Source organism: Nesoenas mayeri, assembly GCF_963082525.1.
Source record: "Nesoenas mayeri genome assembly, chromosome: 3".
In the NCBI taxonomy this organism is placed as follows: domain Eukaryota; kingdom Metazoa; phylum Chordata; class Aves; order Columbiformes; family Columbidae; genus Nesoenas; species Nesoenas mayeri.
The window spans coordinates 118,192,324-118,206,914 of record NC_137544.1 but is presented as its reverse complement, the minus strand read 5'-3'; the positions used below and the strand labels follow the sequence as shown (position 1 = coordinate 118,206,914).

The following is a 14,591-nucleotide window of genomic DNA, read 5'->3' as shown; positions in this document are numbered from 1 at the left end:
ACCCAAACTTACAGAAAACACCTCCACAACTGTCTAAACCTCATTTTACAGCTCTGCACGAACGGCTGTACTTTGTATCATAGTAACCATTTGAAGATTAGACCAAACAAATGGGAGAACTTTGGGGAGAGCTTCACATGGACCGTTAGAAAACAGAGACAAGACATTACAAAAATGGGGAAGCCAAGACTGTACACAATCTTAGTGTTCATACTGCTTTTCGTATCCATACTTCATAAATCTGTGAAAATCATTTAACTACAAAACTTCAGGTAGAAAAATAACTGTAGATCTCATCTACACACGTTATTAACATGTATTAGTATCAATTGTTTAGCCGAGATACAGTGCAATACCTCTTTGAAATAAATTGCTAAGAGCCCAGAAAGAGAGGGGAGCAAGAATACCTTAATCCTGGCATTTGGTAGCAACATAGTATGGAATATTTATTGATGGAGCTAAGTCCCCAATAGCTACTGTACTTCCAAACGGAACCCAACTTAGTTCGCGTTAACTTCAAGCACAAAGTCCTTGAGATGAGGGCAAGCCAGAAGCAACAGTTATCTAGACCTCAAGGAACTTTTCCTACGCCTTCAGGATACAAATCTTCAATACGATCACAGCATTTTCATCCGATAAAAGAATAAGCCAAAGAAAGAAAAATAAATGTAAACCAAGTTTATTTTGCTTTTAAGTAGTGTTCTTTAAGCACTACAGCATGGTAAACAATGTAAATTAGTATAAGTCATCTCAAAAGCCAGAGTTGTTTTTTATTTAATGAGTTGTTAAAAAGATGCAGCCTATTCTAACAGGATAAATATTTTAACCATTTCACTTCGAGTTAATGAAGGCTCACAAATGAGCAACACTCCTCATTGAGGAAAACAAAAAGCTGTTGTCGACAAAGCGACAGCACACACACAAAAACAAAAGAACTGTGTAAAAATAACTAACTGTACTGTGTTCCCATACTCTTCCGAAGTTGCTTTACAATGGGATGATATGCACATGATCTTGCTGCAAACTTGCCGTACAATTTGCAAATACACGTAGCCTATAGCCTTACCACTCAGTCCAAAAAGCTGCTAACTGATCCAAACAAACGCAGCGCTAGAATCCTCTGCTCAACAATTAATTCCATCTGGTTTACTCATTACCTTTTCTCCTAGACTGCAGGACAGACTAGAAAGAAAATGATCCCGAATTAAAAATGGATACTTTTACAGGAAATTGTACTATTTCGCAATATAGTCTTTTACAAGTTATGTTTTGCCTATTTTCCCCTTAGCCACAAAATGGGCATGAAGTAATTACTTTGAAAATGCCTTAATTTTCAACTTCATGCAAATCTAAATAAAGATGACCAAACAAAAGCTTAAACAATGGAAGGATATTTCACAGAAAAAATTCTTATACAAAAAACACATAAGAAAAAAAGGGCCACTAGGTGACATTTTAATTTACAAATTGGCATCGTTTTGGTCAACAAATATCCAAGTGCTGTTTTCTTCTATCACAACAAAATAGCTGTACAGAAAGAAAACTGCAAAACTTGTTTTATTTTATTGGTTTTTAATCACACATCTCCTCAGGAATTTCATGTGGATTAAGGATGCCAGGTACAGACATCTGAAGTTTATGCTTCTCCTCTTGAGCCTGCCGAAGGGCTGTTTCTCTTTCCTCCAAGAATAAGTCTGATGTGTCTTCACCTGCAAATTCCTGGACAATTCATGTAAAATCGTTAGTTTCTTGTCAAATGCTTTAGGCAGAGCAATATGCTTCCAAAATCCAGGAAATACAGAAAACATCTTCCCATTCCCTACCGGACTAGTTGCTTGTTTTGCTTTCTGTTCCTAAGGTCAGAATTAATATAAAGGAATGTAAAATATTTAAAGCTTTTCACTATGTTACAGAACAGGATGCTACAGCAGCGTTTGGAACATATTGCCATTAAAGCAGCATCATTGCGATTTGGAAATACCTGACAATTGTGGTCTCAAAACTCATTTAACTAACTCTTCCTGAATTCTACCAGCTTTAGGAAAATAGAAGTATAGCCTCACTCTAGCAAGTTTCAAACCATGTCCCAATCCCAAGCAGAACTGAACTAAAACATGGTTAGAAACCAACTTTGTTTCCCATTAGAGTAAGTTTTACAGCCACTTAAGACACATGAATTGTGTGCAGAGCACAAAGCACAAGTGATGACATGTAAGCCCAATTTATCAAATTAAAATCACACTGAAATAAGATGATAAAGAGTCACACAAGCTCTCATTACATTTTGAACAGCTGCAAAATATTCAGCGTGTGTTTAGGACACATAAGTTAAACACTGTCCAAGTACTTTCCAACAATATTATCCCACTGGATAATCGTTTTTCATTCATTGGAAAAATAATACACCGAACATACCTTGATCTGGACCAGGAAATCCCTTAAGTGTTCCTTGAAGGCAGGAATATCCTGATTTAAACTGAAGAGTCCTGTTACAAACAGCTTAACCTGGGCACTAACAGCAAGCACATCAGTTAGTATTTCAAGACATAAGAAGCCACTTAAAAGTATTAAAGAATCACGGCACACTTACTCTTGCAGGTGAGGAAACGCAGATTTGAGAAGATTAGCAACATACTCCTGAATAAACATCTGGTTGTTCACTGGATTTCCAGGATTTAACGGAGTACTTATTTTTCCCTCTTCTACTAAGTTGAACATGTACGCGAGGATTGACGCATGCATTGTCAAACCTGCACAGATCAGAGTTACACACGTGCGGTTATTATTCCGAACAGGGTTTTGATGTTGAAAAGGATTGGTTTTCATCGATCGGCTCACAGATGTGGATTCTTACCAGCGGTGTGTGAGGTGTCTGTTACAACTGAAAAAATGTGCTGAAGGATATCACAGAAATACGTCTGATAGAAACTCTGGGCAGCAGTCTCTTCTTGTGCAACATTCTGTAGTAGAGTATAAAGTATCTGAAGTCCTGGAAAACAGGCATTAAAAAATTAAGTTATCAACAGAAAAATATTAAAAGCTCTGTGCATATTTTTGCTTTTTCCAAAACAATATGAATAAGCCAAGAAATTCTGCTAGGCACCAAAAAGACAAGGCATTACCCCTCTAAGATTTTCTCAGGCACTTCCTCCTGTAGGCACTAGGGGGCTACAACCACCTTTACATGCTACACTGATTCCATTTGAATTATTAGATGACAGAAGCAGAAAGAACCAATCACATCACTTTATTGGTACTAACGAAGGCGAAAGCAACAATCTACTAAAGGAAGTGCTTGCTAATTTCAGAAGGTGTTTGATTTTTTGGAATTACATGAAAACTTAAGTTACTTTAGTAGGTGAAGTGCAACTGAAAGGTATCTTTTATTCTCATGCCTTGCAAACACTAATACAAGACAACTGGCTAAAAACTAAGTGGCTTCACTAAGCCTGTGTATTAAACACTTCCATTTACCTGTATCTGCGACGTTTCTCATTGTATGTTTGAAAGCCCAAATAATAGAATCCAGAACAAGTTTGAACTGTGCAGGTGGAATGGCCAGGAATGCTGGGAAGCAATGAGAATTTACAGCCTGGAGTAGCAAGAAGAAGTTTGTTCTATGTTCAGGATATTCTTCAAAGTCCTAGAAGGAAAGGGAGGGGGGAAAAAAGTTAAGCTTCCTAAAGGTCCATCATAAGATCTTCCATCAAGTAGAGTGAGTCAGTAGCTGACGTGAAACAGCATCTAGATCCCAGGTTTAAAACAACCTTAAACGCAAGTCAAAGATTACATTTCTTAGTGAAGTTTTACCCACCAAAAACTTGCTAAGACCATCTTGTAGCTACACACCACTAACAGGCCGAGCCAGCTATTGTCACTACACCACCTGAATCATGACTTGGTGCACAGATTAACAGAGTTATAACTTCTGGTTACACCCGATTGCAAAGCAGCACCAATTCAGCTGGCAGTGCGCAAGTGTGATGCAAATATGCATTACACACTATAGCATAAGAACTGCATTAGAGAAGCAATACTCAAAATGACTGATCAAGTGCTTCTAATTCCAAAACTTTAAATATTTATGAGTTTTAGCAGTTAGTCCTACACTGACATTTGACTGAAGCACACTTGCAAGTCCCCTGAACAGAAAAATTACTAATGACCTAACTCAAGAATTAAACAGAGAGATTTTAGGTGATGAGATGAAGACATCCAAGTAGACAGCCAGATTTCAAAACAGTATGTTTGCTTGAGCACAAATTACTTCAAGTGCCACAAATGCACTTTGTGACTGCAAAAAAACAGAGAGATATCCACAAGATATCACATACAGCAATGGTATTCACAGAAATAAAGCATGAACCCTCGCTTTGTTTCTATAAGATGGAAGCTGTGTAATAACACTAAATTCACTACAAACTGCCTCCCTTCTCTACAGGAAAAGGCTGTCAGTGCATCTCTAAGTGAAAGATTGCCAAGACTCTTACAAATCTCCATTTTTTTTGTCTTCAGTCACCAGGGAGACTTTATCCCAAGTTTAAATACCTTGTTGATCATATTTAACGTGCATTCAAAAACAGCGTCAAATATCTGAGGTATTTCAGCAGTAATGTGTCCACCCAGCTTGTTGACGATGATCGCCATAGTGCTCAGAACTTCGGGTTCTCTGGCAGCCGGAACGTTCCTCTGGTAGTCAATGAGAACAGCATCCAACAAGGGAGGGACGAAGTTTTCAGCTACCTAATTGAAAGAGGAAGCCGTGGTTATACCAAGGAATACAAACAAAGTCATACAGTTTATAGCAAAGTTTGTTGTTTAGTCACAGGAGATGCTTTTCCTAAGGAAGGTGGAATGTGTCTCCCTTCCATAAAGTCCCCACCATCCAGCAGAGCTTCCAACAGGGTTGTCTTAAACCTCCTGGATTCTCTCTCAGCTAAAATTAACTGATGTCTCTCAAATGTAGTTCAGGCTTATCTCTGTATGATCACACTTTATATTTTACAGACCTCTTGAATTAAGTTCCCATGACCGACCAATTCAGTCAAGAACAGAACAAAAAAAATGAGGAGTTCTTCCTAATTCTGCCTTAGGAGTTATTTGTGTAACAGAATCAACTTACCATCTGAGGATCGTTGGACCTGCTCACCCAGCCAGAAATTAGTTTTAAAGTTTCCCTTTTTACAGTCCTCATACTTCTAATCAAGGGCTGCTTTGTTACCATTTCACCTGAAAAGTTTTTAAGCTTCAGTTAATTGGTTAGGGTATATAAAAAAGAAAAAGATTAGCTTAAATTGGTATTACACAACAGAAAACATTTGATTTTTATGTCCAAACTATAAAGGCTGTTAAGAACTTGTGCGAATAAAAACAGCTGGCTCCCCATTCTAGCTCCATAGGTCCAAGCTGTTATTTATGTTACAAAGTTACTACTGAAAGTACCAGACTTACAGAGTTCAAAATAAAAGCTGCAACTTAACTACTTGGACCGAGCTTACATTGGGTTCTCATTAAGTGATGGGGCAGAACAATAAGGTTCCTGATTTTATCCAAGAGAAATAATCCATTTGTTTTTGTGTGTCAAGTCCACACTTAAGGTGCCTTATCCCTAATTCAGTTTCTGACCCCCAAATCAACGTAGTCTCATCAGCAGGACCTGATCTAATTAACCACTACAGTACATGCACAGCAAAAACCTCAAGAGTTCAGCCAGGAAAAGAAGGGTCGGGTTGCTCATGTTGGCACTTGAGCCATTTAGGGCAAGAAAGAGCCTGTTGTAAAAACATCCTCTGAAGCAACTGTGATCACAGTTGCTGATTAAGTAGCAGATCAGGACCACAGGCCCAGCAAATGCTTCCTCAACTTCACTGTTTCTGATGAGGACAAACTGTGGCCGTTAGAGCTGCAGAATCAAAAGGTATTGATTTCCCAGCCAGTTTTATTCTGAATTCTGAGCAGCTACTTCAGGGTAAACCAGCTGCTCACTTACAAAGTTTCATTTAACATTTGCATTTCTAAATATCAGAATATGCACTGGCAAAAAACTGGTCATAATAAGAATCCAATAACTGACTCATTTAATCTTATAATGAACTACTACAGCAGCACATTCTTCTGAGATACCATAGGCCCTGATATATCTAGTAAAAATAGGTTAGGTAATTGGCAATTCCTTCTCAAAGGCTGCAAGCCTGGTTTATCGTGACTTTTGGGCATCTTCACTACAGTTACATTTCTGTAATAAAGCTATTTAGTAGCACAGTATCAGACCAAAAACCCTACCAACATCTTTTGGCAGAAAAAAAAACAGATTAGCATATACACAAAGATATTTTAATATTAAACAACAACAAAATCTGAACAAGCACTTTCAATCACTCTCCGCTTCCCCAAACAATAAAGTGAACACAGTAAAATGAGCCTACTTGGAATGTACTTTGAAACGTGGTGACGTAAACTACCGACCCCCATTTTCAGCAAGAACATGGAATTTCTTTTCTTACCATTAGCCTGAATAGCTGCAGAAATATTTTCACTTAGGCACTTGTAGACATTCAGCATATCTAAATAAATTCTTCCAAGCTGAATCACAAAGGGGTGGCCAACTGCTTTACATGCTCTCACGTTGGTTTTAAGAATGCTACCAAGCTGCTTCACTGTTTCAGGATCCTTTAGAATATCAACATTCTGTTAGGAAAAAGAAAATCAGAGTCTGTTATCTTTAGTGAATAAAAACCATTCTTTAGCTTTCATTATAAAAGTGCAACTTTAAATAATCTATCTTACACACTGTGTTAAGGAACTTATCACTGTAATTTACAGGCTTTATCTATACTGCTGTTTACTTCCTGGCACTTGAGTGTCAGGACACAACTTCAATTGATTTAATTCTAGGCTTCTGCAGAAGTATTTTTGCCACAGTGGTACAAGCATCACGCTGGTTGAAGAAAGAAACAAATGAAGGAGAAGAGATTAACAAGGTGAAAATAGAAGTGGTCCAGAGGAAAGGCAATAGATGTTCTTGTTCTAAGAGTTAGCAGGGTAAGAAACATAACTCAAGCTTGCTTAAGTTTCAGAATCTTAATTCGATTAATTCCAAATGGGTTGATGTCTTGTGCAGTGCAGAACTCTTGTAAGTAAGAAATACGGATGTACTTTAAGAGAATGAGGGAAGAGAAACGAGGAACAATGAGCAGTATTTTTAGCATTTTCACTTTTCTGTTATTCAGAAAGAAAACTCACTTCTAAAGCAGGTGAAAGGAAGTCTTGGAAATAAACTACTGAAGCATGTTCTGTAACAGAAAACTGTCCTTTAAATCACATTAAACCCAGTATTTATTTTGTCATTTAAGTCCACTCTCTCAAAACAACACCTTAACTGTCATGCCAATCACTGTGTTAGTCATCAGTCAGTATAATAAAGTCCACCCCAGCTACGTACACTTAATTTCATACCACATAGACAATAAACCCAGGGTATGACAAACATTTAGCAGGTTTTCTTTACCTGAACACAGAATACACTTAAAATTTCTGAGCTTACTTTTGTTGCCTGCTGGATTATGCTGTCCCATACTTGATTGGGTAGCAACATGTATTTTTCTATCAGATGCTCCTGCACGGTCTGGTCTGTCTGTGCCCCAATCATGTATCCCACCGCTTCATAGAACGTGTGCACCTGATGGGAGCAACAAGAAATCAGAACAGGAAGCTTAGAAAGGAGCGATGACAATGTTACGCTGCTCTGAACTAACATAACGAAGGCTGAAAAAGGATCTCACTGTCTTAAAGTACTTTTTTCCATCATATCCCCAAGTGAGGATGCTCAGATGTACACCCTTTAGCTCTTCAATATTACCAGACGTGTTTAAACTGCGGACTGGATTACTGTGCCCTTCCTAGACACCACCCTTCATAATATATAAACTATACACATGCTGTTATAGTGGGATATCACCCTCTCCTGAATTAGAACCACAAAATTATATTCAGCATCTTATTTACTTGTTAAAACACTCCAGAAATCAAAATTCTTACTAAATGCACTTTAATTCTCCTTCCAAGCACTCTAAGTGAGGTCTCCATAATACAACCTGATTGCACTTTTGATACCGTAACACTGTCACTAACAGAAAAGGAATATAATTCAAGCCTTGAAAACCACTACTACGCTTCAACATGAAGTGACTTTTGATTCAGAATTATTCATGTACCTGTTGTGGCTGAAGGTCACAGATGATTGTATTAATATTGTTCAAGATCTCGTCGATAAACGGCATGACCTCTCCCACTTGAACCTGAACAAAATGTCGACGGCATTTCTGTGCTATTTTTATGAAGGTATCACACGCCATATCCTGGACGCCATCATGGGTTTCTAAATACAATCATGTCAGTTACTGCTTTGTATTTTGTATTTCCCCCCCCATACATGTGCACATATGGTCAACTTTATTTTTTTAATAATTAAAAGAGCAAATTAAAAAAGGATAATTACCATGCATAAATTCAAATAGCTTGTTGACGACTGTCTTCAAAAATTTCCAGTGAGCTCTCAAAAACCGCGGGTATTGACCTACTATATACATTATATTTGATGCAATAATGGCTTTATTGTCTTTTCCTCGCTTTTGTTCACACAGTCCGAGGAGATCCTACAACATAATGTATTTTTAGTTTCCCTTCCAAGTTTGTCCAGTTTTTAATGAAAAGCACTATAAAACAAAGCATAAAAATCCTACAAGGACTTGTATTAAAATAAAATGGTTACAATAATCAAGTTCAAAGTCCAAATAAAAAAATCAAACCAAGCACAAGTGGGTTAAGATTGGGGTGATGCAATCATTTAAGTTTCAACCAAACCAGGAACACCATGTTTTCAACTATGGTATCTCCATTTTCAATAACACTAAAGATTTCTTCAACAAGCCACACAGTGCTGAACAGCGAGCAAGTCGTTGATATCAACAGATTCACGTCAAATAAAACGAACTAAACTAAGTCTTCTGTATGAATTTATAGGACTTATTAAAGGTCCTTTACTCTTTTGTTCCTGCACTCTTTCCATGCACGTCTTTCCCAAAAATTCATTTTGATCACTGAATATTTGGGAAACAGCAAAAAAGGAGAGTGCCCGCAAGCTGAAAATGTGGGTTACGTTACCATCCTCCTTATTTCATCAGCAACCTCTTTCCAAAGAAAAACACTTTATCATCAACTAAAATTTGATCCCTGAAATTTTCACTGTGAAATGCTATTTGGATTAACGCATTGCTTGTGGCTAAATAACTTAACAGCCCGAAATTCAGGATATAAGATTAACCATTAAATTACTCTTATCATCTTGCTCGCCTTACCAAGAACATACAGCAGTATTTTTGTAACTTCAATATTCTGAGCATCAACTTAGTGTGCCAAAGCTATTAGTTTTGCACCACAATACCTTAATTACTGTAACAAGGAATCTTTTTTCATCTTCTTCATGCATTGCGCCACTGATTGAGCCGATCGCCCAACACAAAGTATTCAGATTTTTCCACGACCATTCTGTTCCATTCACTTGGTTGTGAAGTTTTTCAGTCATAATTCGTTCCGTGTCTGCATAATCCAGATGTGTAAGATAAACTGAAAGACATCGACATCAAACAGGCGCGTTTTAAAGCGACAACCCGGACCACAATTCCATATGCAAAGTTAAATATCAGAAAAATACAACTAAATTGTTAAGTAAGTGCAATGCTGCTTTCTAAACACAAATTTGTTAAAACCGTGTCTTCTAAACCCCAGCAAGTCAAGAGCAATTTAAGGCCAGAACTAGAAATAGGTATTTACTGTGTCACAGAATACAGCTTCCACCACATTCTGCCCTTTCTTCTTTTTTAGTGAATCTTAAAAGATACTACATTATAAGCAACAGTTAACACCCGAAATCGAACTAAATCTGCATTTCCACATAAATAACCCTGTATCTGGAAATATGACTAAGGCTCAGGACATACAGTAATAATGTTAATACAGTAAATTAAACATTTAATACAACAAATCAAACCTTTTTTTATTCATGTTCCATATAAGAAGATATTAGAACAACTCATCTAACCCTACAGTATCTACATCACAAGTACAAGGCTGAGAATAAAAAACTCCACAAATACTTTGCATCATGCAGCTTTTCCCCCCTACTCCTACTTCATAAACCTGTTATTAAACACTCAGTGTTCCCTTAAAGTATTTGACAGAAAAATATGTAGAATTGGAGGTTTGATGTCCTAAATATGTGACAATTCTAAAACCCCCTGAGCCCTCAGGTTGCAGTTAGGACTCAAACCTGTTTTTCTTGCCTCAAGAAAACCATAAGTTATCCCTACAATACATAGGAACTATCAATTCACTGATAAAATGGTCACAATTAAACATGAGACTTCTAAAGATAACAGGATATTAGTATATACACACTACAAATAAAATATATTGGCTACATTAAACTCTATAGGAAGACTGATTCTGGTGTTCAGAACTTCAGACCAACAAGTGTGAGCTGCTCCTTACTAATCATCATTTTACACACATAATAATTCAGATTATAAGCTGACGCCGTTAAGGTACATTCTGCTGATGCAGCTGCACCGATCTACAGCACAAAAATATCAGCTGGTACTTACCCAACGTTTCTCTCATATTTTTATACAGGTTTATGGAATCTGTATCCTTCATAAATTCTCGTACTACTTCCCCTTGATCATTTTCCACAACTAGGACTTCTTCAGGTTTAGCCATGCGGCTCACCATGAGCAATCGAACCTGCGTGTCGCATAGGAAAGTTAAAACGGGATGAAAACTAACATGGAAACACACACACGGCTCCTCCACGGGTGTTTCTGGAGCACTCTGGGCAGGCAACCTGACCCATACAAAGGGTATATCTAGCACTTCATTAGATGAGTTCACATTAAGATTCCGCATAGATATCTCTACTAAAAAGCCATTAAGAACAGAGCTTACTGATTTCTCTCTCTCCATGAGCAAGCTGAGTAGTTCAAAAAAACCAAACAACCCCAACCTTGCTTCAAAATGCATACATAATACTAGGGATCTTTTAAAGACGATTTTTTTCCATGCATACACTTCTTTTTTTCCTCCAACAGTTTAAAGAAATAGTTTAATACAGGTTTATTTTTTTAAAGCATAAGTCTTACATTTGTAATAAGTATCTTAATAATAAAAATGACACACCGTATTAATACTCCTGCCATGTATTGGTGTCAGAGTATTTTTGCAATTACAGCACATTAACTAACTAGAGTTGAATCAATTACCAGCTACTCAAAGCAAGTTTTCTTACATCACTCCTTACGTTATGCAAAATCTCTTCTTCAGGAACAGTATCTAAATCTTTCCAGTGCCTTTACTTAGGCGTGGATTACCTTGGACAATACAGGCAAATAAAGCTGTCTCCTTGGAGGAACATCGAAGTGTTGACTTCCCGAAAGCAATGGAGAAGCAGATGTGGAAAACGGACTCTCCCTGTAGAGCTCAGCAGCTAAATGATTCCAATATTCGAGACAGATCTTGAAAATTTCAGTTTCTTCAACTTCTGATACCAACAACATATAATGAAGAGCCTGGAAAAGTGAGGTTTAAACATCTGATTACTAATTATTTCTGCAGATAAAACCACACTGCTTCAATTTCAGCTATTCAAATACTGATCAAATGCCAAATTAACATTAAACTCAGGAACAAAGAGCATTAACATCGCAATGATGTTACTTAAAAGTCAGAGTTCTGACTGGCAGAGCAGCTCAAAACCAAAATGCTTTGTCAATTACTGTTGTGTGTTGCAGTTCTACAATCTAAAGCAGTCTAAAGATATCTTAAGGCCATAGCTAAGTCAGTCTGCCTGTAAATTATCCCAACTCCAGCCTCTGGAGCTTCTGCAAGGCATTTTATGTTATGTTAGAACCTCAAGAACGCCTCACCAGCTAATGTGAAGGACTGTTCATCTCAAGACTTATAAATGCTGCTTTGTTCTGGATCTGAAGAACCGAAAGGAATCATGAAAGCCACACTGCTGGCTTGAGTTCCACACAAATCACCTACCCAACCATTTTCCATTTCTTTACTGACAGAACAGACGCAGCAGACCGAGGATGCAATTCTGACAAACTGAGATACCAACCCTCAGCAATTAGAACTACACAGCCAAACTTTTTTTGTGAACGATAAAGCAACAGCCCACCAGTGAGCAAACAGAACGAAACCGTGACATCTGAAGACCTTTTCATGGCTTCGATACTACAGCAACTCAAAGCATTTTAGATGGTAATGACCTGATTCAGCACTTGTATCTACAATGTCGAAAGACGGATTCAAAACAACCACACATTAGTCTTGAGTCTATTTTTCTTGGTAAATTCACTTGCAATAACTTATGTAGCTCCCTTCACTGCCTGCACGGCTCCAATAAATCCACAGAACAACTTCAGAAGATTGGACACATCCAAAGTGCAGGAACCAACAGGTTAGAATGACACAGAACTTTTAGAAGTAACTGTGTAACTAGGTTTTGTTACACTGCAACTTACAGAAGTGCAACTATTTTAGGCCAGCCTAAGAACTTCCTTAAAGGTTGCGTCATCCTACACAAGACTGTAAGTCATTCAAGATTGACTTTCATAAATATCGGCTTTAACAAAGAATTTAGCTTATTTATGTGGGACAAGAAGCCAATACCTAAGAACTGCACTCCAACTCACACACAATTGCACAGGACGTACAACAGCTTCAGCCTTTTACACGCCTTCCTAATAAAGCCTCAACATAGGTAGAAACTTGAGCCGCATCCCCACAATTTGTTTTGAAAGCTCATTCAGGAATTATTAGGGAACTGTTGATAGTTGTTCTTTTTAAAATAAAGTGATATTCCTCTTAGTCCATCTTCTAAATTAGCTATAATTTAGTATTTGCAACTAACTTCTTAATGTACATTTTTTTAGGGGGCTAATTCCGGAAGTGCACTGAGAACAACAGTAGTTAGAAAAAGGACTAGAACTCGGATGGACACGTTGGATTACAGCTAATCCACCTGCAAGATGTATTTCCCCCTCCCGACGGAACCTGGCCTCCAGGTTTAAGATGTGATATTGTTCTTCTACCTCATCTGTCAGGGCAGCTCCTCACCCTACCGCCTCCGTACCTGCACAGCGTTTGGTTCTGGGCACAGGAAGGTGCTTCAAGGGGCCATGGAGCCAGTCTCAGCCCCTTGGAGCTCAGCGGTGTGAGGAAGCCAGCAAACAAAACTTCTACTCACAATGTAAGAAAGCACAACTAAGACCACCCTAAATTTGTCTAGCTCCACTACAGTAGGAGGTAGCGCCTTACGTGTTTAGTAGTCACCTAGAATTTAAGCCTTTCCAACCCTTCCATTCCTATCTGCGTTACTACAGATGCCAGTAATTTTGACAATGAAGTCGCGCTTGACCGTCAAAATTGAAAAGAACGCAACAGTCTTCAAGAGCAGAAGGGAAGAAGCACAGAGGAAAGACAACTATGAACTTTATTCTCAGCAACTACTCTAAGGCATGTGATAACTCCTCTAAGACCAGTAATACTACAAAATAAAGCACAGATGGTCATTTGGTAGAGTTGTGCCATTAAGCATTATTGGCACACGTCTTTATTATATAGAAACAGACCATGATCCTTAGGACTGTATTTAAAGCCTTTCAGTTCAACTTTGGGAATGGCAAATTACACAAGAAGCTGCACCAGGATGGAAGCACTGAACCCCAGCATGTGCCGTACCCCAGAAATCAGCTTGGGATGCTGAATAAAAACATCACTGAGCTGCTTCACACAGATCGATCAAAGTCATAGCAACACCACCTCTATGCGAGAGTTTTACAGAAAATAGTCTGTAAAGACCCATGGAAAAAGAATACATTAATTTATTTTAAGTGGTATTTTACACCTTTAGGGAGGAACAAGAAGAGGGAGAAAGACACGTATGGTCTTTGAACGTTCTATTAGGATGGGATCACTGAAAATAGAGTGCTATTGAAACATATTAGGAAACAAGTTTTCAAAGGCTTTGTGTATTCATGTGATTTACTAATTTTGTGAATAGGTACAATGATCTAGAGATGATATCAGTATCACATCCTTTGAGTATGAGGACATGCTACATTTCTAGACTAGATAAACCGAGCAACTTACCTCCATTAACGTCTCCCTCAGATTTAATCTTTTTTCTATAAGTTGACCATGTTCCTTGAGGAACGTGCAGAGAAATAAACTGAGATTCTGAATGAAGTTCTGTTCATCATCTTTTCCATTTGAGTAGGCAAGTCGGATATTGGTATTTAAAGGAAGCATCTAATAAGAAGAAATGTGTTAGCTTTAAAATTCTATCATTATACAAATAAAACATTTTCACCACTGTCATCAAGTAGTGAAATATATTATTTAAAGTCAATGCTATTAAGCTACAGAACAGAGGGAACAAATTTAACATTTTTTGATAGTTGTGCAACTATAAGACATGTACAAGGTTAAGAGAGCCAAATATTAATAACAAGAAATGCAACAGTTTG

The 14,591-nt window shown here is 37.8% G+C and overlaps 1 protein-coding gene across 3 annotated transcripts in view; it reads right to left on the bottom strand.

Moving 5' to 3' along the window:
• Nucleotides 1–218: 218 nt before the first annotated feature.
• XPO1 (exportin 1) overlaps nt 219–14,591 on the bottom strand; it is a 36,808-nt gene continuing 22,435 nt past the window's right edge. For all 3 annotated transcript variants that reach the window (XM_080342755.1, XM_080342756.1, XM_080342757.1), the window contains 15 exons: nt 14,215–14,373; nt 11,424–11,621; nt 10,662–10,800; nt 9,443–9,624; nt 8,498–8,654; nt 8,214–8,377; nt 7,544–7,678; nt 6,504–6,687; nt 5,123–5,229; nt 4,549–4,743; nt 3,475–3,643; nt 2,855–2,989; nt 2,591–2,750; nt 2,416–2,512; nt 219–1,719 (listed from right to left, as the gene is read on the bottom strand). In XM_080342755.1, the coding sequence (XP_080198881.1) occupies nt 1,573–1,719; nt 2,416–2,512; nt 2,591–2,750; nt 2,855–2,989; nt 3,475–3,643; nt 4,549–4,743; nt 5,123–5,229; nt 6,504–6,687; nt 7,544–7,678; nt 8,214–8,377; nt 8,498–8,654; nt 9,443–9,624; nt 10,662–10,800; nt 11,424–11,621; nt 14,215–14,373 (2,328 nt within the window). In that variant the 3' untranslated portion in view covers nt 219–1,572. The remainder of the gene's footprint in view (nt 1,720–2,415; nt 2,513–2,590; nt 2,751–2,854; nt 2,990–3,474; nt 3,644–4,548; nt 4,744–5,122; nt 5,230–6,503; nt 6,688–7,543; nt 7,679–8,213; nt 8,378–8,497; nt 8,655–9,442; nt 9,625–10,661; nt 10,801–11,423; nt 11,622–14,214; nt 14,374–14,591) is intronic.